The following is a 22,056-nucleotide window of genomic DNA, read 5'->3' on the forward strand; positions in this document are numbered from 1 at the left end:
TTAATAAGCAAATGCAGGTGCTAAGAATTATCAAAACTAGCTCTGAAACAATCTGAAACAATCAAATGCCACAAGGTCAGCAGTTGAGAGGATCAACATCAGCTCTCTACATTATGGTCAATCTTAAAAAAGGAAGGTGCTCAGGAAACAGTATGTAGTACATGCCCAAGATATTTCCTTCAATTATTGCAAGAACCAAAGAGAGTTGAAGGTTTAGCTACTGAAACAAACAATAGAAAAGGAAGGCCAATTCAGCCATCAGAGAAAACTAACATTCATTGTTATGCATTCACCGGTGGACTCGAAAGCAAACTATCTGAAGTCTTTGATGACAAAAAATACACATCTAGTTTTTGCCACTGCTTATTGTACCTTCAGCTCCAACTAGACACTCTTCTTTCAAATAGAAATGTTGAGGGCCCTTTTCATCTTCTCCACCTCTAAATAAACTGTGGAATACGGAAGGAACTCGGAGAAATGGTTCTGCATCAGATCATTAATGGCCACAGCTAGTTTTGGAATATCTAGGATTTCTTCGTGGGTCAGCTTTCGAACAAAACGAGCTGGGTTGCCAGCCCAAATCTCGCCAGTTGGGATCCGACGACCAGGGGGAAGCACAGACCCGGCTTCGAGTATTGAATTGGTCTCTACCAGTGAACCCTCCATGAGAATGGAGTGCTGACCAATTATACATTCTGGCTCAATTGTGCATGACCGAAGGAGACTGTAAGCACCAATAGTGACATATCTGTCGATGGATGTTTCAGCAGGAAGTCCTGACACAGAAACATGCCGGAGATGGGATTTCCATAAAAATGTCAACCAATTCAACAATAAAGCAAAACCAGGAAGAAGGCAACATAACAATGAACTGAAATCTGTATTCAATTTCCTCATTTCAAGATAAACTAACAGTGATTTAGATTCCTCCAAGAAATTTGCGGCATGTTTGCAATGTCCTTAACATTGTTGATTGAGGTATATCCACCAAATATACACTAAAATGGTATATACACCTCTTGTATCTCAATCTGACCAAACACCCAGTATGCGATGTGGGCTAAATTGATTTATATTTTCTATTCAATAAATTTAATTAGTTTTGGGAGTTGGGGTGCCATATGACAACATGATATATATTTCTAATTTACTTTCCTAAATTGGTCAGGGAAACGAAAAAGGAAGTCAAACAAAACACTGGAAGAGGTCAAAAATTAGGCTTGAATGAGTATTCTAGAGCTTGATTGAAGATTTCATCCACACAAGTAGAAAATTGCTTGAAGAATCTAAAAATAAGAAAGTCTATGCCAACCAAATATTTTGTCAAAAAGGAAGATTATCTCATGAAAAAAGTTGAAACAAATCATCCCTAAAGAAAGTAAGATAATTGATCAGGCTTGAACTCGTGTCAAATTTTCTTACTGCAATAATAGCAACAAATAGCAATGTCCACAGTTAATTTGAGCCTAGCTCCTGTATGGAGCTCATCCTATTGGAGCCTTTAAACAACAAAGCACAATTTGTTAATAAGACAAATGACCATAGACGGGACCTATCATGCAAACCATTGAAGCATTACTACAATCAACTAAAACAAGCCTTTGTTCCAGTATCTGGGATCAGATACATGAATCCTTTGCCACTTGTCTCTCTCCTATAGCAAATGTTATCCTACTGACAAGCTTGAATCAACCTGCCTAACCTTATATTCCAGAATGCAGATCTTGTACAAATATCACAGAACCACCTTATGCAATTTCGTTTATCTTATCCTTAACTCTTCTCTGTCATGCTAAATGCTAATTACCTGAGAGAAAGGCTTTGGCTTTCTTTCATGCTTAGCCTCTGTCACAAAACAACAACATATAGTCCTACCTTTGACCTTCGATCGTGGATGTGTAGATACCTTTGCCTTAGTCTCTTCATAGCACTAAGGTCAATACTTTAGTTCATTACTAGTGGCCAAACTTCCATGTATAGATCTTTTCTCAGGCAACATAGTCCCCTGCATCTCACTTATCAGTCATAGATGGCCCTTGCAACTGCTGCTCGGGTTATCAAGCCATGTTTTAATACTTCAAACTGAACTGTTGCAACCTCAAATACATAATCTCCTTCTCTTACAGCACTAATTTTCTCAATTTTCTTCATTGGAAACAACCAACAGGATGTGAAAATGCAACATAAAATTTGCTTTCATGTGATTTTTGGAACACAAGACGGCTACAAACCTAAAGCTTTTCTTCACCAAAATCCAGCTTTCATTTAAGCAAGAAATTATTAGACTTCACAAACTATTATCATCATGCGATCCATTATTTGTAAGTAGACACAAAACTATCAATGATATGCATCCACAGGACAATTACAACAAGAATTTATTCCCACCAACACAAACCAGTGAGGCACAAAAGGCTTAAATTAGAAGAATTCCACCTTGATTATGGTTCTCAAACATGCTCAAAAGACCTTTGTTAAGATCATGGTTTGCAATACCGTACCATACCACTTGGTGCGGTACATTGGTACACCTTAGTGTATCATGTGTCAGTATGCTTGGTACAACTCGGTACATACCATACTGATAACTAATCGGTACACCAGTACGGTATGATGTTTAGAACCTTGGTTAAGATTACGACAAGGGATTAACTAAAGACCTAAAAGTGCCAGAAGTCAGTATATTTGGGGGAGAGAAAACATATATAGTTACATATAAATATGTGATCTCTTTGTAAAAAAGGGTGGCCTATACATGAGGCACCTGGCTCCATCAATATAAGATAAAAAAAGGGTCAATGAGTGCAGTCATAGCTCTGCGAGCAGAAAGTCTGTCTTGATCACCAAAAGTTGCAAAAAATGACCTTAACATAGCACCAAACATGCTTACATGATTAACAAAACAATATGAAGGAAAAGGATGGTGAAGCGCACAAGGCTCCCACAAACACAGGGTATAGGAAGGGTTCATATATATACAACTTTACCATTGTAGGTGAAAATGAACTCTATCATGTATGTTGTAAAATAGCAATTGAGGCGTGACACCAAGGCTTGCCCTTAACAATATGTAAAGTGATCAGATAATTCTGGCGAGTTTCCAGAAGGTAGAATTTGGAAACTTTTGATTCTATAATGTCATATAGATTAATCAACCATTAATAGATGCTACCAAAATAGCAATCTAGGAGAACCCTCAGTTAAGAAAATGAAAGTAATATCTGAAATCTATAACCAGAAACCTTCATGTTATTTAAAGAGATGTATAAAGTGTAGTTCCTCATTTAGGAACACATCTTTTAGTCCAGTAAACATATTGTTGATAATTGTTCAGGGTGCAAAAGGAAATTTCAAAATAGATCGCCCGGTTCTATTGGATATTCATATCCTATGTTAATTATACTTCATAAATCTAGCAGACAAAGCAATTTTTTTTGCAGCCATCAGATTTCGGTTGCTAATGTGATCAAATACTCTTTTACTTGGTTTGAGATCCAAAAAATTATTCGTTTTGAGCAAGTTTAACCCAAACTATATTTGCCTGCCAAATCAAACACCTCTAAGATAAAGATAGGTACCCTTATCTCCACCAGCTTTTCAGAAAAAAGCAACCTAGCCATCCAACAAACTGAGTTCAATCATCATATGAACTAAGTCGTCATCCATTTCCCGTTTCACTTAGTTGTTCCAACAAAACTTGGTGATCTTCATTTGCTTTATGGTGACCCTCAAATGTGTGTATGCCATGGCATCTCTTTTTCACCTATTATCATCGCATGATAAATCTCCCACATATAAGTCTAGGATAATCCACACCTAAATTTCTGACTATTCCAAGATCCAGCATAGAACAAAATAGTTAAAAAAATTTATCTCGCCAACATATGGAACCAAATTTCTATAAATCGATGTTATAGATATCCACAGTCGTGATGCATTCTAATAATAGCCCACAAAAAATGTCATCTGTTATTGGCAGAATTGCTTCCTAATTGATAAAGAAATGAAACAATTATAGAGCATACGTCATCAACTCGGATCAAGTTCCACTCAGTCGAAAGGATCAAACCTAAAAGTAATCAATCAGATAGGACAGACGGCAAATTTAGATCGAGGAATTAGGGGACCTGTGGGAGACTTCCAGGCAGCGTGGAGAACGCAGCGCTCCTGTACATTGGAGCAGAACCCGACGGTGATCTTGTTCAGGTCGCCGCGGAGAACGGCACCGTTCCAGACGGAGGCGCCGTCGTAGACGGTGACCTGCCCGGCAAGGACGACGTTGGGGGCCACGTACGCATCGACGGCTATCGTGGGGACCCACTGCCCCAGGGGAATGATCCGCCGCTGCCCCCTGTAGTCCCACTTCACGCGATCCGACGCCGTCTGCGGCGGAGGCGCCACCGCCGCCGCCGCCGCCGCGGTGGCGTCGGCGGAGAGAAGGCGGTGGAGCGGGATAAGGCGGGGTCGAACGGCTAGGGTTCTTCGCGAGAGACGAGCGAGAGCTGCCGCCATTTCCAGGTCGTTCCACCGCAAGAGAGGACAGAGAGGAGCGGAGAGGGGGGAGGCAAAGGCGGAGTAAGGAATTGTGCTCGTGTGAGGTGTAGAAGTGAGGGGCTCCACACGTGCGTCATTTGAGCCGGACCGGTTTGATCGGCCCATCTTTATAATGGAAATGGTATGTGCCCATGGAATTTATTTGGGCCGGGCCGGGTCCGATTTGGAATCGAGGAGGCTTTTAATTACTGAATTCTCCCCGTCATCACTACCGTTGAGACGCCCACATTTAAGTAGCCGATCCTGCAATTTCCACCGCCTCTTCTCTGCACGTCGTCACTCTTCCCCTCCGCCTAAGATCCTAAACCTAACCAGCGGCCTCTCCTCTCCCCTTCCGAGCTCGCCCGCCAATGGCAACCATCCTTTCCGCTCCCACTCGATCTTCCCCAAGTCCCTCGCCGCCGCCCCCTTGCTCCGCTCCATCTCCGCCTTCCCTTTCCTCTCCCAGGAGCCCCAGCTACAGGAACCACCGCCTCCGACTCTCCCACAGCTGCCCCGCTCCCCTCAACCCCGCCACTGGGAGCCCCTTCTACCAAGAGAACTGGCGGAACCTGACCCCCGCACCCGGTGTTGGTCCTTTCGTCGGCGGCCGGTCGCTCGTCCCCATGGGACTCCCCGCGACAGCCCGGACGATGGCCTTCTCCAAGACCCTCGATGTATCCAGCCTCATGAACGTCTTCGCTGACTGGATGACGTCGCAGCGCTGGTCCGATCTCAAGCAGCTGTTCGAGTTCTAGATCCGCTCACCGGACGCCTCCGGCGTGCCCAATAAGCCCGACGTTCATCTCTTCAATCACTACCTCAGGGCTAATCTGATGATGGGGAGCCTTTGCATCTGGTGCCTCAGATGCAGGAGTACCAGATTGCGCCCAACACGGCATCATATAACTTGGTGCTGAAGGCTATGTTTCAGGCGCGGGAGAGTGAGGAAGCGGAGAAGTTGGTTGACCGGTACTTTTGTAGGATAAAAATGCATAGTATTCTTCATTTTGTAATCATTTTTTGGGCAATTCATTATTTTGTTAGGTCAGTTTCATATTATGTTTGGGTGGTTGATTCCAACAATGTAGATAAGTTGATAGAGAGACTTATGCATCTGCCTAAGAAGCAATCTAAAAGGAAATACCTGCGTCAGCAATAAATGGCCTATGAATTGGACATAGAAATTAAAAATGACCATTGTTTGGTGTCCTATTGAAGAAAATGAACCATAGCTTATGTTTCCAATGTCAACGATTTGAACTTTAGATTTTTTCGATCTTCTTAACCAAATTCAATTCCTCTTGTATGGTGCAACTAGACAATATTGAAATGTAGAACATTTATGTTATAACATGTGGGGAAATTTTGGGATATTTAGACTGATATACTGATATAAATTGATTCATCAGATTTGTGAATACAGAAAACAGATTGTACATTGTGGAGCCTGATCTTTAAACTTGGTAGCAAATCTAATAGTGTTGGTAAACCTTTTGCGGCAGCAAAGATACAGGTTTTCTATCCGTCTCTTCTCTTTAGCTCTATTTTCTGATATCTTGTGACTGCATCCCTTAGTTCTACTTCCTTATATCTTGTTCCCACTAATCTCTTGGGGTATTGCACATGACAGACAAACAGACACAACCAAGGCCCTCATCATGTGTGTAAATTTAATGATGGAGGTCCATACTCACAATCCTATGTAGTATAATGTTATCACTATATTAATGATAATTGGCAACTAGGGACAATTTGGGTCTTGATGGTTAAATTGGGAATTGAACCCACCCCCCCCCCCCCCCCCCCTCTTAGTGTTGACCCCGTTCCTAACAATTTCCACCAAAACATGATAACTCTATGTAATATTTTTTTTATATTTGAGCTTCTAAATATGTCTCAAAGTTATAGTAAAAAATTGGTTAAAAAAAAAATCAACTCCTAGTATCCAACATCCTTATTTTCGATGGACCTCAAAATCAGATTATCTATACTAAGGAATGATCCAAAAGCTATAAAATATTTAGAGATGTTCTTGATTATAACTAGATGGACATCTATAATAAATTTTCTAATTTAAATTTTTTTGATATTTTTCTTATTTATTCTAAATCTTAACTATCTGTGATGTTCCTATTTTCTCCATCTCACCTTGTTTCTATTTCCACCAAAACATGATGTATTTATGTAATATTTTTTATCATTTGAGCTTCTAAATATGTCTCAAAATTATGATAAAAAATTGATCTAAAATTTTTTAATTTAATATATTTTGTCAAACAAATGGTTAGCTTGTAGGGATGTTTTTATAATATTGAAATGGCAGGTAATTGTTCCATTGTCAAAATTATATTTACTAATACAATTGTAACTGCATTCTTAAGCTTTTTTTATTCAGAAGGTGACCTGTTTCCTTCAGACAGCAGAAATGGAATTTAGATCTTTCCATTTTTCTGTAGTATGTGCATTTATTCCTTTGAAATGATTGCTTATTGATTGACTTCAGGATGCTGCAAACAGGCACTATGCCAGATGATGTATCATACAATTTGGTTGTAGGCCTTTTAATCCTAATGAATGAGATAGATTCTGCCTTCAAGTATATGGATTTGATAATAAAGTCTGGTTTTATGATATCAACAATTGTCTTTATGGATTGTGTACGGAGTTGTGTGAATGCTGGAAACTCTGGCATCCATCATAGAGAAATGCAAGGTATTGACCAAGTTTTCCAAATGTGTAATTAGTTATGTTGTCACTTATGGCCATTGACTGCCATATTTTTCTGTACTGTTGCATTTTGAAGTCCCGATTCTTATCTTTCACAATGTAAATAACATTTAGTTATTTCTGTTTTATCTTCATCTTTGGGTTTTATAATTTTGATTTGGTTTTTCCTTCAGACAATAGATCAAAACAAAGCCCTATGCCCAAGCTGGAATTTGTGTAACTATATTGCAGATGTTGCTTTGCAAGCAGATCATATCAAATTGGTTTATTTCTCCTTGGAATTTCTGGCTCGATGGATTGCTTGTGGTGAAAACGCTAGACCACCATTTCTTCTTTCAGCAGAGGAAGGCTTAGTTGTCTCAGCAGTTGGCACTGCAGGTAGAACATGCAACTCTACCCTTTTAGATGCTGCTTGGTCAATCTTGCAACGATCATTGCAACAAAAAAGGGCCCTTAGTCCAGAGACTTACCTTGCAAAGATATATGCACATGCATCACTAGGACAACTACAATGTGCTTTTGCTACCCTCAATGAATCTGAAACCGTGTATGAGAATTCTGAAGTTGATCAGGAGCTGTTTTCTCCTTTTACATCTGTATACCCACTAGTCGTTGCTTGCTGCAAGAATGGCTTCTCAACTTTGGATTCGGTATGGCCACAACCTATTTCAAATCGAATACCATGCCCTTACATGTGGCATACATTTCACAAAGCAAGCATAATTATTGAATATGTACTACTGGTATGCAATAGTTCATGATTTGGTGAGCCAGTAAGTCTGTAAGTTACACCTGAATAGAAAGGTTTCACTGTCTTGGTTCTGGCATTACTACTTTTATCTTCATCTTACAATTGAGTTGAGTTATAGGGTGATTTTCATCGAGTATTATGGCATTACAACTTTTGTCTTCATCTTACCATTGAGTTTTGGGCAACTGATTTAATTTAGTTTGTAGGCTATCAAAATTATATACTCTTAAAACATTAGTCATGCAATGGATGCTGTTATTATTGGCAACAGTAGATGACCTTCGTGTTGTTCCTGAAAATACCATTCAGGTGTACATTCAGTTGGAGAATTTGAGCCGTGCACACCCCCTTTACAAGTCTGTTGCTGCTCTCAACTGTGTGATCTTAGGTTGTGCAAGCATATGGGATCTTGATCTAGCATATGAGACTTTTGAGGCCATCAGTGAAAAGATCGGAACGACACCTGATGTTCATCCTTATAATGCTTTGATGTGTGTGTTTGGAAAGCTTAGAAAGGTTACTTATCTTGCATAGTCCGTCAATATCTTTTTATTCCTTTGTGATTGTCATTGTTCCTCTTTTATGTTTGAGGAAATGAAGAAATGTTCATTTGGCAGACCACTGAAGCTTGCAAAGTGTTTGAGCATTTAGTGAGGTTGGGCGTGAAACCAAATGCAACAACATATTCATTGCTTGTTGACGCTCATCTTGTCATTCGAGATTCAAAAACTGCTCTGTCAGTAATCGATGATATGGTATGACCCATCTTTTCATACCCTACTGACTGTTGTGTTAATTTGAACTTCAATAAGGTAACGACAATTTGGTCTTTGGATTATTGCTTATCTTTCAGGTCGAGGCAGGTTTTACTCCAAAGGAAACACGAAAAAAGGTCCAAAGATGTTGTTCATAAGAATTAGATTTTGATAGTGATGAAAGGGTACAATCTCTTGCTCAAAGATTCAAGTATAAAATGGGTGGTGAATTACGTCGAGAGATGCTTTATAATCTGGAGTACAGCAGTATGAGGTATCCTTCACTCTTCCAGATCTAGAATCATGCAGTGGTTGCTTGAGCAGTTTATGTCAGCATCAAGTTCATGAGCTTAATCTTTCTATACTCATCTTTGTTGCTGGCAGATCTTTTGTGACCGCTGCTTGTGTATTAGCTCAAGTGCAGAATTATAACTTGGATTTCTTTTGAATTTACCAGGTTTCTTGCTGGACAGGTTTCTTGGCTGGTTGAGGAAAAGAGCAGCATGTAAATTTCTTGCTTGTAATTTATTTTTACTGAAAAGCTAAAAAGTGGGATCACCAACCAACTTGTTATCAATATGTTTTCCTTCATTCGATTCCCTTTTAACTTTAATAACTTTCATTGTCTCATAATAAGCTTTTTAACTTGCATGATCATATTGGGGTTAGCTGCACTTTGTTTTCCTGTTATTTTTATGGATTTAGACAAATCCATTTTTATTTAAATCATTAATCACCATGTGAGATGGTGCATCAGAAGCAAATAGATTGAACTTGGTCATAGAACTCCAGCTTGATGGCTAATAATGTGTTATTGTCATAGCTTGTTACATTGCTTTCAGTTGGATGGGCGTCTATTCTGCCTCAGTAAAGGGGCCCAGTTGGTGCTGGTGGATCACAATGAGCTGCTGTCTTTCTTCTCTATTGCAGTTCAATTGGGAGAGCCCAATTCCGACTACAACTGGGTGTACACAAGCCCAAAAAGAAAAGGTATTCTAACTTATCACAAACTTAATTTGGGTTTTTATTTTCTATGCATTGCCATTCTAAACTTGGTTAATGGTTATTTTAATTCGATTTAAGTGAATTAGGCAGGCATAGATTCAACTTCTTGACCTCAGAAGTACTTATCTATTTAGTTCTTCCATTAAAAAATATGGGGTTATTAATTGTTATTTCATTTGATGCCGAGTAATTAACAGACATATTAATTGAGAACAACATTATTGTAGTTTTTAATTTCATCACCAAATGTAGCACATAAATTATCGGATTTGCGTCTGTTTATGTAACTGGTCAAATGGGAGCTCCAATGACCCTAACTCCTCATTTGGAAATGAATCGAGTCCTGACAACTGGTCAACCTTTGAGGATCAAATTTCTCATGATTGACTGCTGACAGCTGCCACTCCCATGAAAATGAATCGAGTCCACTGTGTTGCTTTTGGAACATTAATTTAAGGTGTCGAGCTGTAATTCTTTTCTGAAAGGGAAAAGAATGTGCAATCTCCAGTTTACTTGGAGTGTACTTTTACTCATTCCACCTCAAGCGGGTCTCCCTGACGCACACACTTCGCTGTCTCAATGGTAAGTGACTCATTCCCTTTTCCAACATTAAATTACATATGCCAAGTGATCTTGTAGCATCTCTCTCCTGTCTCCATAGTACACGAAAAGACAAGGATCTCTTGAGGTAACCCAGGAACATTCCAACGAGGGGATATTGACGGGAACAGCGCCAGTCAGAGGAGCGTGACGTGATACGAACTACATGCTTCCAGTGGCTGCACAATTCATGGGGACGCAGTGCTTCCTCTTGTCAGCTGCATGGCAACAGTTCTTGGCCACCACAGCAACCTTGAAACTGGCATTCGGATATGGTTATGGGTTTGAGGTTTGTTTTCTTATGCTCTCCTTAACGGGACGCAGCTTTTTATGTTGATGTGTCTCTCTTGCTTTGGGACTGTTGGGACGCAAGGACTAGTAATGTTGGGCCAAAGTGTTTTGGGGATGCGCAGAATCCCACCAACCAATGAGAAAAAAAAGTGTACGCATATCAGTTTGCAAGTGTTTTGTTTCATATAGCCTGGCTTTATATATTGCTTCATCATGCATGCCTTTATCCAATCAACAACATTGCTTCTTGGTTTTTGCTATGTTGTCATACCCAAAGCAAAAAAAGTAGGTGCACTAAATAAATTTTAGCTAATTTTTTTCTCGAGCAAGTCAACATGATTTTACCTTTTTGTCTGATAGACATTCTACCTATTAATTACCTTTTTGTCTGATAGATTTATAAATTTACAAAATAGTACCTGTCGATACATCCAATTTTAGGTTCTAATAAGGTTGGTTTCTCATATATTAGTCTTCATCACATTTAGATGCTTAATTTTAAATTCCTTCTGGCTTTTATGGTATTTATATTTTCTAATATTTTCCTCTTCTATGATGGTTTTTAGAAATTTGCTTGGAGCAATTGTTATATTTTTATTAAAAGAGTTGCAATATTCGGCGTACAAGTATATGCAGTTTACATAATTCATAATAATTAACATTACCCAATCAAATAAATCAATTGGTTTTTATGTAACATCTGAATGAAGCAGGTTGAGTCGTCCAAAAATATTTTTATTTTATTTTTCATCAATTTTCCTCCAAATTACTGAATTTCTCTCTCGCAGGCTCAACATGTGTCAAGTCCCGATTGGTCGCTTCAGATGAACCCACACTGAAGCGTCTGCGAACGAATGGCAGAGACCGGCTCGGTCAAGAAACCAATCGGCTCGTAATCCGAACCATTGCCTTGGATCCGAGCCGACGTCTTCACCCATGATCACTTCGTTGAAGTTTTCGCAACACCTCTCTCTCTCTCTCTAACTTTATCTTCTCACGCAAATAAACGACTTCACTCGCAAGAGAGAGAGAGAGAGAGCGATCGCCTCCCCATTCCTTGCGGAACCCTAACTCCGAGTCCCGATTGGAGCAGGAACAACCATAACTCCGTTTTGGACACGACCGAGTGAGTCCACCGCCATTTCTGCTCGCCCCCGCCTCCGTCTAACCGCGTTAGGTCGAAGCACCCGAGAGGCAGATTCCCGATTTTCCCGCCAGCGAGTCGGTTTTCTCCGGCCCCCGCGGACCCATCCGTCCGTCGATCTGTTGCTTTAGGTGCTGGATTTTTCCTTATTAGTAGGTTTGGACTTATCGGTCGAAATGGGAAATTCGGCACACTTGTCGTTGATTTGGAGAGGGGAGCTGCCAGTTTTGGTGGGTCTTTTCTTAGTAAGAGTCGGAACTTGGTTTGGGGTGTCTGGAGTTGGGTCGATGCGGGGCTGCCGTTCTTGAGTGTTTTGGTGGGTCTTTGGTTGTCTACCTCTTCCAATGGTTTCTGGTTGAGTGAGAAAGAAGCCTTCAGTTTTCGTAGTTAGATTCCGAATTTATTGCAATTTAGGTTTTTTATGTTGTTTAGCTTTGTCTTTTGTGTGTGTGCATGTGGTTGTTGGTGTTGTCATGCAGCTATGCTACTGCAAAAGCTGAATGTTATTGCTGCAGTAAAGTCGTCAATCGCCTATGTTACTTTTCATTGCCAGTGTTATCCGAGTTATTGTTTTCCAGATTGAGGTAAGATTAGATATACATCTTTCCCAGTGTGGTTCTAGTTAAGCCAATGGAAGATGAAAATTTTTATTCACGGATTTCCTGTATGGTGGCATGTCAGTCCACTGTTATAGAGATCTTCATCCCTAGAGTTAAGGAGTGAAGAGTATTCGTGATTAATGTACACCTTCCAACCATGAAGCTTGAGAACCGGCTTTTGGAATTTGTGATCAGCAGATGGAAGTCACTTTAATTGAGTCTGCCTGGAAGCCATATGCTATACTTTCTCAGGAAGGCTGGTGCCCATAATCCTGCTTGGATGGAATTAAACGATGCCTTTTTGTTTTTTGCAAGGACATGACTTTGGTTCTTATCGTATTCTTGCAACCTCACTAGCTTTAAGCACAAAGTTAAGCTATATATATTTTAGAAGTGGTGTGCATTTTGCTTGCCGAGTTTCTTCTTTTATGTTATCTTTTTTATGACTCCTTTTTTGATTGGTGATTCATGTTTGCATAATGATTGTATTGGTTTATTTCACAGGGTGGATTTTCTTTGAAGGGTTGTTTTACAAGGAACTGATTGTGATATTCCAAAATTGCTTTTGATTTCTGAGGAGATAAATGCAGAATATCAGAGAAATTATGTTATAACTCCTAGTCAGTGTAGACTGGTTTTTATGCTAGGAGTGGAAATTCTGAGAAGGTGCAGAATTTTCTTGAGGATATCACTAGAAGTTCAAAGTTGGCCAGTTATGTAGAATTATGCCAATGGTGAACAAAATGTTGTGAAATTTCGGTCTCAAAGTTCCAACTGCTTTTTTCTCAGGTACGTGTCTGTTCTTTTATTGACTTTGCCTCCCAAAGGATACAATTTGACACCCCTTTATATTTATTTCCAAAATTATAAATATGCGGTTAATTTCAACTTGACACTAATTTGATAAATTTTTATAGGAAGGCATGCAAATCAGAACAGTAGGAAATCAACAAGGTGCCTGATTACAATATCAGTTGTTTGCTCTTTAGGAAATTTTATTGCTAAGATTATTGGGTGAAGACTCAAGAAGGAAAAGCGGTTGCTCATTCTCAAAATTGTGTTTTGGCATTAGACTTGGTCTTTTTCCAAGTGTTGCTTGAAGTTGCTTTGTAATCGACACTCATCTTTATGATTTTTGATGGATATTGGAGTATCCAATAAAAGCTGTCCTGTCCCTGTAGAAGATTCAGAAGTCCGAGGCTGTTGGATTTTTGTTAATATTGAGCTTTTGGAATTTAATCCATGTTCACTAGTAGTTATCTCCTTAAGTAATGCTTCCTTGTCCAAGGCATGAACAATATGCAATTCTGGCAACAGCAGTTGATGTGCAAGCAGCTTCAAGAGCCTCAGAGACAGCAGCAACTTCAGCAGCTGGATGAGGGAGCAAGGCATGCGAGTCCACATAACCAGTTATCTGCTGTAGCAAAACCTGCAACAGGAAATCAGCCGCCTGCAACTTTAAATGAAATGCCAGTCAATGATGCATATAACTACGTGTGGCCAAATGATTTTGTTGGAGGCATGCACAACCTACCAAATAATTCTCTGATATTTACTGCTGGCAACACTAACTGGGTGCAGTCCAATATCTCTCCTGCCATGCACAATCTAGTAAATGGGGTTGTTTTATCAGATTGTCAAAGTGACACAATGCGATCTGTGGGTTTTATGTCACACCAGATTGATCAAACTTATCATGGCATTCCTGTTTCAGGCACCAGCACTGTAAATCAGTATTCTCACCTGGGAATATCCAATAATTGCCATGATCTAGTGACTGAGGCAGATGCAACACATGCAAAGGCATCATATACATCTAGAACTTTTCAAACTGATCAGCGATCGGCTGCACAAGTTTGCTTACAGGATAAGACTTTGGCTACTACACACAATTTCAAGGGGAAACACTTCTTTGGGAATTCACCAGTCCAAGATTTGGGTAATGATGTCACATCAGGAAGCTTTCAATCAACAAACAATCTGCAGCACAGTGTTCATTTTCAGGAATTTCATGGTAGGCAAGAACAAGATTCATCTGTTAATTTGCAGGGAAAGCCAATATCACAGGTAGGAACTTCTAGTGGTGTTGCTAGTCTAGACCCTATAGAACAGAAGCTTTTGTTTGGAACTGACGATGATAACTGTGGATTTTCATTTGGTGGGAGTCTAATATCTAGCATGGGTGTAGATATGCATGGCCACTCTTCGGAGAATGATCATGTTGTTACATTCCCTTCTATCCAAAGTGGGAGCTGGAGTGCTCTTATGCAAGATGCTGTACAAGCTTCTAGTAGTAACAACAGGCTCCAGGAAGGGTGGACTGGCTTGAATTCTCAAAAATCGGAGCAACTGATGGTCAAGCCTCCTATTATGACTAATGACAATGGGAAGCGGCCATCTGCTTGGGATGATAGAAACCTTCAGAGTGCATCATCTTTAACTTCAACTACTGTTCCTTTGTTTAATGATGCTGATTCAATCCTAGGCTCATCCACTTCCCCTAGCGATCAGCATTGTTTTAAGTCTGCTCATGAAGAAAACAGTGGGGTTTTGACTGAGGCACCCCATGCGTCATTCTTGTCGACCACCCAAGGTGCACATAACTCTGAGTTCTATCACAGTTGTGACCAATCCCAGCTATCAAAAGGTGGTCTTCATGCTGAAAGGCCTTCAACTAGTGGAGTATGGTCTGGGCAGAGCATTAAACATCATGACAAGAACCCTGGGGACATTCAGTTTAAGTCACAGAACATAGGGTCTGGTTGGGGTGACCAACAAAACTTGACCATGTCCAATGCCTCTCTTCAGTCTGTTACTAGGTTAAATGGTTGGAAAACAAGTCATCCAATGGCGTGTAGGGGCGGTAACACTTCAAATTATCATGAAAATGATGAAAATTTGTGGAATACCAGTGAGGATCATGTTAATCTGAATTCTGGATTGCAACCACTCAAATCCTATATTGGCAGTCCCAAGGTTCAAGCAGAAGATTCCTTAGTAGGTAATTTAAACTCGAACAACTTAATACTCAACCAGGATATGCGTCAGCAGGCAAGTAATGCTCAGCAAAGTGTTTTAGGGAGACACTTTGCCCTCAACACGTGTGTGAATTCTGAAATTGACCAAGATGTTGAAAAGAAACAGAATCAGCCAAGCAAGAGACAAAAAATTTGGGAATCATCTGCAAGTACTACTGTGGAAAGATTGGGCGAGAACCATGAGAATGAAAGGGATCATGGAACAGTGAACTTAGGTGATGGTTATGTTGGAAATATGACAACAGAGAAGTCCCTGTTGACTGGCAAGGACCAATATCCTCTTGTGAGTGGAAGCCAAAGTTTCTCAATTCAGTCTTGTCAACATACTGTGGATTCTAAAATGTTGCAGAATTCACTGGGAAGTTTGAGAACTATGGGGCCTTCTTTCCCACCCAATCATAAGTTTGTTGGGAAGACAGAGTTTGCTGGTCATAAAGCTTCCAGTGATCCTGCAATTGTGTCCAAGGTAATTTTGGTTTTTCTTGGAACTACACTAAGATTCTGATACATTTCTGTTCATATGAAAACTTAACTATTTTACAGATGATTGCAGTGGGAACCAAGGAACTGCAGTCTAGAAATACTATGCCTGTCTGTGCCTCTAACAGTTCTTTTGATGGTTCAACTGCTCAGTATTCACAGAATGAAACTATTTCTCAAACAAGGTACATATATAGTTTGAGTATCTTTTAGCTGGGTTACTTCAACATGGCCCTTCTCCAATGATTCCCACAGCATGTGTGGCCCATGCCATGGTGTGCTATGCCTATCCTAGTCTAATAGTCATGATGTTGTAGGGTGTTATACTCATGTAGTGCTAGAATGGCTGGCATGGGCAGTTGGGGCTTTCTTCTGTAATTGAGAGTAAAAAATTTGCTTGTATGGCATTAGTCTCTAAACAATCACTTACTCATTTCTTTTATTATCTTTTATTACTTTTTTTAAATCAATTAGTGCAAGAGAACCTAGTGTTGAATCTTAAATTTGGATTTCCAAACTTCTCCGTTCGCCATTTACCTAATTTGTCTATATTTTTCTTCCCTTTTCAATTGCATGGTTGTTATAACTGTATTACAATAGACATGTTGCTCTTACCAAGCTTGATGGTGGAGATTTATGGTTTTGGCTTCAACGATCATATGCATTTGGATCTTTCTAATGCTTGAATTTTTATAATTTGTTGCAGCAATAATATGCTTGAGCTTCTTCACAAGGTTGACTGGTCAAGGAATGACAATTCTGTGAATGCATCTGATCTACCTGCACAAGCTGCTGCTGAAACTTCTGTTACTCATCCTCACTTTGATTGGTCTTCTAACTTGCGAGGTTTTGGGTTACGATTGGCTCCACCATCACAAAGGCAACCACCATTAAAATATGCGCCACTTTCTCAAAAGTCCATAGATGATGCTAACAATTGGCAATTAGACAAAGAGGCAGGATGTCAAAATCAGCCACTGTCCAATTCTACATCTTCAGTTCGACCTGTTCCTTCCCTTGATGAAGCATGGCAAAGAAAAAATTGTGATAAAATGTCCAGCCTATATGTACAGAAACACGAGGAACTCCTAGAAGCAAATGAACATTTTATCTTCTCGTCTGCTGTGGCTTCTAATATTCCTTTAGCAGGAAATCAACTGCAGGAACAGCAGCAGCAGCTTCAACAGCAACACATTTCTAGCACTCAAGATCACCTGGTGCAGCAGCAGCAGCAACAACACATTTCCCTCAGAACTCTTCATGATGTACAGGATCAGTCTGTCCAATTTTCCTTCAGTAACCAAGCTAACGCAAGTCAACGAGTTCAAAATTCTTCACTTGTGAGGCAGCCATGTGACTCTCACATTATGGCTGTACCTGGCCAATCCGTTCAGACATCATTGCCTGCACCGGCTGGTAGATTTTCAACTCCAGGTGATGCTTCGTTTGCTGAAACTCCTGTACCTGTTGGTTCACAATTTTCTTCTGGAGGAACAAAGTACACAAATTCAACATTTGCAAGCTTGTCTCAGACTACAAGCTCTGGCCAACAAGTACCTGTTGTAGGAACAAAGTCATTTTCACAATCTTCCATATCAAGCATGTCTCAGCAAGTTGCCTTCCCGAAGATGTTGCACAATATGTGGAGAAATATATCACCTCAACAACAACAAGCTGGTATCAATCGTCAAATACTTGCTGCAAACATACTTCAGTCCATAGTGAATAATGATAGAATTACAAGTTTGTGGGGCATGCCAAAGGAAGGTGATCAAGTAAACAAGGAAGGAAGTGCTACTCCTGAAGTTGGTACAAGTTCTGCTAATTCACAAAAAGAAGAGAATCCACTTTGGGGCAAATCTTTGAATCTTATGCACACTGAGAAGGTGGATGATGTTTGTAAGTCAATTAGTGCATCCCAGGGAGAAGAAGCAGCAGTCACAAAACCACCTTTGGATGGAGGTTCTAATGTCCAAATATCAACTTTGGTTGATAATCATCAGCATGATACTCCTTGCTCTCCAGTATTACGTTCTCCTTTAACAAGTATTGCTTCTTCTAGCAGTGATATTGGCATCTCTGGATGCATGTCAAAACCTTCGGATGTTCAACAACAAAACCATTCACTACTTCATCAATTACAATCCACGAAAGCTTCTGATTCTGATGTAAACAACTTGACAGGAAAAGGACCAAAAGGTGTTGGTTTTAATGCTTCACAGATGAACTTTAATATAGATCAGAGATTTGATCGCAGGCAGAATAAAATCTTTAGAATTCCTGCAGATGGTAAAGTTGGTCCAGCTTCTCATATTTCGTTCCCTCCAGATTCCAAACCGCCAAGCTTTGCTTCAAATGACAGTGATGAAAGCAATCCAAGCACATCAACAGCTGGACAGCATGATCTCCAAGCTCACATGCATCCCACTAGTACAACTTCCACAGCAAATATAATGGGAGGTAGTGACTGCACCAACATTGGTCCTCAGATGGTTCCTTCCTGGTTAGAATGTTATGGGACCTACCAAAATGGCAGATCTGTTGCTGTTTGTGATGCCCAGAGAAGTCAAATAGCTGCCATTCAGCAATACTTTCTCCAGAAAGCTCCTGCAACAAGGGATGATAATTATTTGGAACAAAGACTTGACAGCAGCCACATTGGTAGTTATAGGCAAGGTACACTAGCCACCAAGAGTACTCCTGGTGAGGCATCTCCCTCTTTGCTGCCTCCTGACATTATGGACCATGATATAATTGTAAGATCAAAGAAACGTAAAATCACTACAGATGTACCGTGGAATAAGATGGTCACAGAACCACAAAGGTTGCCAAGCTTCAGGTAGTTGTTCTTGATAGCATTTTTGCTTAATATTAGTTCAATTGAAATAGATAAGGCACACCCTAGATTTTGCCTTTCTAAGAAACATAATCTCAGTTTGAATTAGTCTGATAAATGTAAATATTTTTTCTTTATTTAGTATGGCAGAGTTAGATTGGGCCCAGGCTGCAAACAGATTTATTGGAAAGGTTTGTTCAGTTGCCCAATTTGGCTTGTATTGATTAAATTTTGCACTCCAATCTCCAGAACTTTAATGGCGAATATTACGGGCCTTCTCTTTTGATGATAGGTGGATGATGAAGCTGAAACTATGGAGGATGAGCCATTTGTGCCTCAGTCACGTAGAAGGCTAATCCTTACTACTCAGCTCATGCATCAACTTATTCCAGCAGTACCAGCTGTGACGTTGAAAGAAGAGGCAGCGGCTTCTTATAGAAGCGTGACATTCACTGTTGCCAAATCGGCACTTGCTGATGTGTGCAGCCTGGTCACTTCCTCAGAAAGTGATTCCCATGTGCTGTTGGGAAATAAAAACATGTAAGTGTTGCCCTTGAAGTTCCTCAAGACCATTAAATATTAGAATCATTTCACTTATATTTGAAGTAATTTATGCTACTTTTCACCCTGTTATGGGTGAGAGATGTAATGTGGGTTCATACTGTTCCGACAATGAAATTTTAACTATTGCTCTCTAAGTCAGATTTTTTTCCCCTTAACCTTCTAGGACTTTGGGAGAGCTTAAGACTTCCACGAAGGTGGCGAATGACATTTTCTCAAAGCTCATGGAGGATTTCATTGGTAGATCCAAGAAAGTTGGAACTGATTTCTCAAGGTATGAACGATAGAATGGAAGATCTTTCTTTTCCTTTTTTTTCTTGTTTGATTCCATTCTATGCAATTTCTAATTGTTGGTGCATTAGCAGAGCCATACAATTTCTAATTGTTTGATTATTGCGTTGGTCTTGTTACTGCTTTATTGAAGATTTCTGTTGATATTGTGGTTAATGATGTTTCCAATTTTTAATGGACAAGTGTCAGGTGATACGTGATGGGATAGTATTAGTTATTGGGATCATAATATATAGATTCATAAGACGCCTATGCGTTACTCTGTAGATTTATTGTCATCTTAGCACTTGACACATGCAGATGCAGCACTTGGTCAGAAGAAAAGGTATTTAGGACCATGACCTTTTATTTTCTTTTATTCCATCTGTCCTTTAGAGAGAAGACATTTAATTGAGAGCAACTGTGCATTTCTTTGATTTTTTGTTTTTGCCCAAATCAGCCTCATCTTGGAATCTTGGAGAAATATTTCTCCGACTAGCTTCCTCGGTGCACTTCTTTGCCACACCAGAAGCAAATTACAAATTGGTTACATCTATAGTGGTTACAATAAGATGAATGGGCTCCTTCTCTAGTAAGGGGCTGCAAAGGTTGTGCCCTGTGTCTAAGATAAATCATTGGTTTGTTTAGAAGGTTGGATACTCTTGCATGGTCGATTGACTATTGCATCTTGAGTAGGTACTATCACTCGCATGCCCAAATGAGCCTTTGATACCGTTGAACTTACATTTTACAAAACAGCTTGATGGATAGGTTGGTTATTAGTAACAGAAGAAATGCCACCAAGGTTTGTGGTTTCTTTAATATGGAACTGCTACCGTCATTAGTGGTTAAAAACCCAGTATGGCACAATGTTCAAGGAGGTCAACTGGGAATATATTTTAGTTCGAGGCTACAAGGTTTTTCTTGAGATCAACTTGAGAGTATATATCTGATACTGTATCAGATGATAGTTGATTAGAGACTGCTTGTCGGCTACTGCCAATATAAAAAGATAGGAGTAGCTTATAGTTTCAACTTAATCATGTCTTCCGATGTCTTTTTGGCTTGAATCAAAATATTGGTCTGCTTCTGTATCGTATATGTGGATATGATTCTCTCCCAAAACATAGAACTTCAATACAAGGTAAAGAATGTCACAACTTCCAGGCTGTCGAAAGAAGAGATTCTTTATTCTTGATTGATCTTTTCGAAGCTGAAAATTCAATTTCTTAAAGCTGAAATTAAGCAAAGGAGAATTGAAGTTTTGGGGACATGGTGAGGGAGATGCCCAAATGTTGAGGACAAAATGCCAGATGGATGCAATTTTACTGTCGATTTGGTTTTACATCAATCATCATTGTCTCATCGAGCAGCTGTGGTTTAGGTAGAAAGGAAAACACTTATGGAGACTTGCACCTTCAGTGGCATTTTATCGTTACCGCACGTTATGAATTTAGATGCTTGACATACAGTTTCTAAGAAATGGATAAAGAAATTTATTGATTGTTTTGCTGCTAGTTTATCTAGTGTGGGATTGTCGCTTTGCATCCAGTAATCACAACATTGCTATATGGTTCCTCTGGATTTTTCTCCCTTCAGTCTTGCACTTGGTTATGTTACTATGAACAATCTAGATCAGTGTCATCCTCTTGTGAATCTAATTCCCTGGCAAGCTCCGAGCTGTAATTCCTGACGATTCTAGCCTTATTTTATGCTTAAATCATTTCGTTTGATCAATATTTTCAGGTTGGACGGAAAGACTTCATTGTTAGATGTTCGTTTGGAGTGCCAGGAATTGGAGAGGTTCTCCATCATGAACCGTTTAGTCAAGTTTCATGGTCGGACTCATGCAGATGCAGTCGGCGTCTCCTCCATTTCTGGAGCTTACCGTCGCAATATCTTTCTGCAGAGATACATCACTGCACTTCCGGTGTCGGGAAATCTTCCTGAGGGGGTTCTCTGTCTCTCGCTCTAGATCATTGATTGATTGATTGATTGATTTTTTTTCACTATCAATCTTTCTTGATGTGTTTTCAACACCCCCTCAAAACAAAAACAAAAAACGAAAATACATCATCATGAACATAAGCATTATCAAGGCAAATCAACCTCCTCATAGGTGTTGTCCATTTAAATCGTCAGCATCCACATGGTGGTGGTTGTTAATCCTTGTATCTGAAATATAGGTTTATGTACATCAATGAAGATTAATAAGCTTAGGGTATTGCATTATTTTGATTTATAACATAGAGGAGTATTAGCATGTACACAACAATCCTTGTTGTGAAGCCTCAGTAGTAAAGTAGATCATGTGTTTGTGTCATTTTCTCATACTCTTTTTGCTTTTGTTTATTCAAACTGGAAAAAAAAAATGTTTCTAATTGTGGGACATAATCATATCGTGACATCACTTTACCGCCATTTTGTTGTCCAAACCCTAAGCATCATTTGCCGGCCGTTATA

At 39.7% G+C, this 22,056-nt stretch overlaps 2 protein-coding genes and 1 pseudogene across 5 annotated transcripts; 2 read left to right on the forward strand and 1 right to left on the reverse strand.

The window, feature by feature from the left end:
- Positions 1-123: 123 nt before the first annotated feature.
- Positions 124-4,674, reverse strand: LOC135598659 (gamma carbonic anhydrase-like 2, mitochondrial). Its single transcript, XM_065092801.1, has 2 exons — positions 4,128-4,674; positions 124-776 (listed from the first exon to the last, which is right to left on the reverse strand). Exons 1-2 carry the CDS (start codon positions 4,657-4,659, stop codon positions 400-402), a joined length of 909 nt encoding a protein of 302 aa, XP_064948873.1. The 5' UTR covers positions 4,660-4,674; the 3' UTR covers positions 124-399.
- On the forward strand, positions 4,661-10,836 carry LOC135598655 (pentatricopeptide repeat-containing protein At1g26460, mitochondrial-like; annotated as a pseudogene).
- An 817-nt stretch (positions 10,837-11,653) lies between these two features.
- On the forward strand, positions 11,654-21,916 carry LOC103973298 (uncharacterized). Of its 4 annotated transcripts, none has more exons than XM_009387830.3 (9): positions 11,654-11,791; positions 12,913-13,197; positions 13,326-15,912; positions 15,990-16,111; positions 16,633-18,765; positions 18,905-18,953; positions 19,055-19,302; positions 19,490-19,597; positions 21,340-21,916. In XM_009387830.3, the coding sequence occupies exons 3-9, from the start codon at positions 13,699-13,701 to the stop codon at positions 21,566-21,568; spliced, it is 5,103 nt and encodes a 1,700-aa protein (XP_009386105.2). In that variant the 5' UTR covers positions 11,654-11,791; positions 12,913-13,197; positions 13,326-13,698; the 3' UTR covers positions 21,569-21,916. The 4 variants fall into 4 exon arrangements, with proteins under 4 accessions (XP_009386105.2, XP_009386098.2, XP_018677837.2 ...); XM_009387823.3 differs by having other exon boundaries at positions 11,700-11,940; XM_018822292.2 differs by having other exon boundaries at positions 11,700-11,940; positions 13,330-15,912.
- Positions 21,917-22,056: the final 140 nt, after the last annotated feature.

This window comes from Musa acuminata, chromosome BXJ1-2, assembly GCF_036884655.1.
Source record: "Musa acuminata AAA Group cultivar baxijiao chromosome BXJ1-2, Cavendish_Baxijiao_AAA, whole genome shotgun sequence".
NCBI classification, from domain to species: domain Eukaryota; kingdom Viridiplantae; phylum Streptophyta; class Magnoliopsida; order Zingiberales; family Musaceae; genus Musa; species Musa acuminata.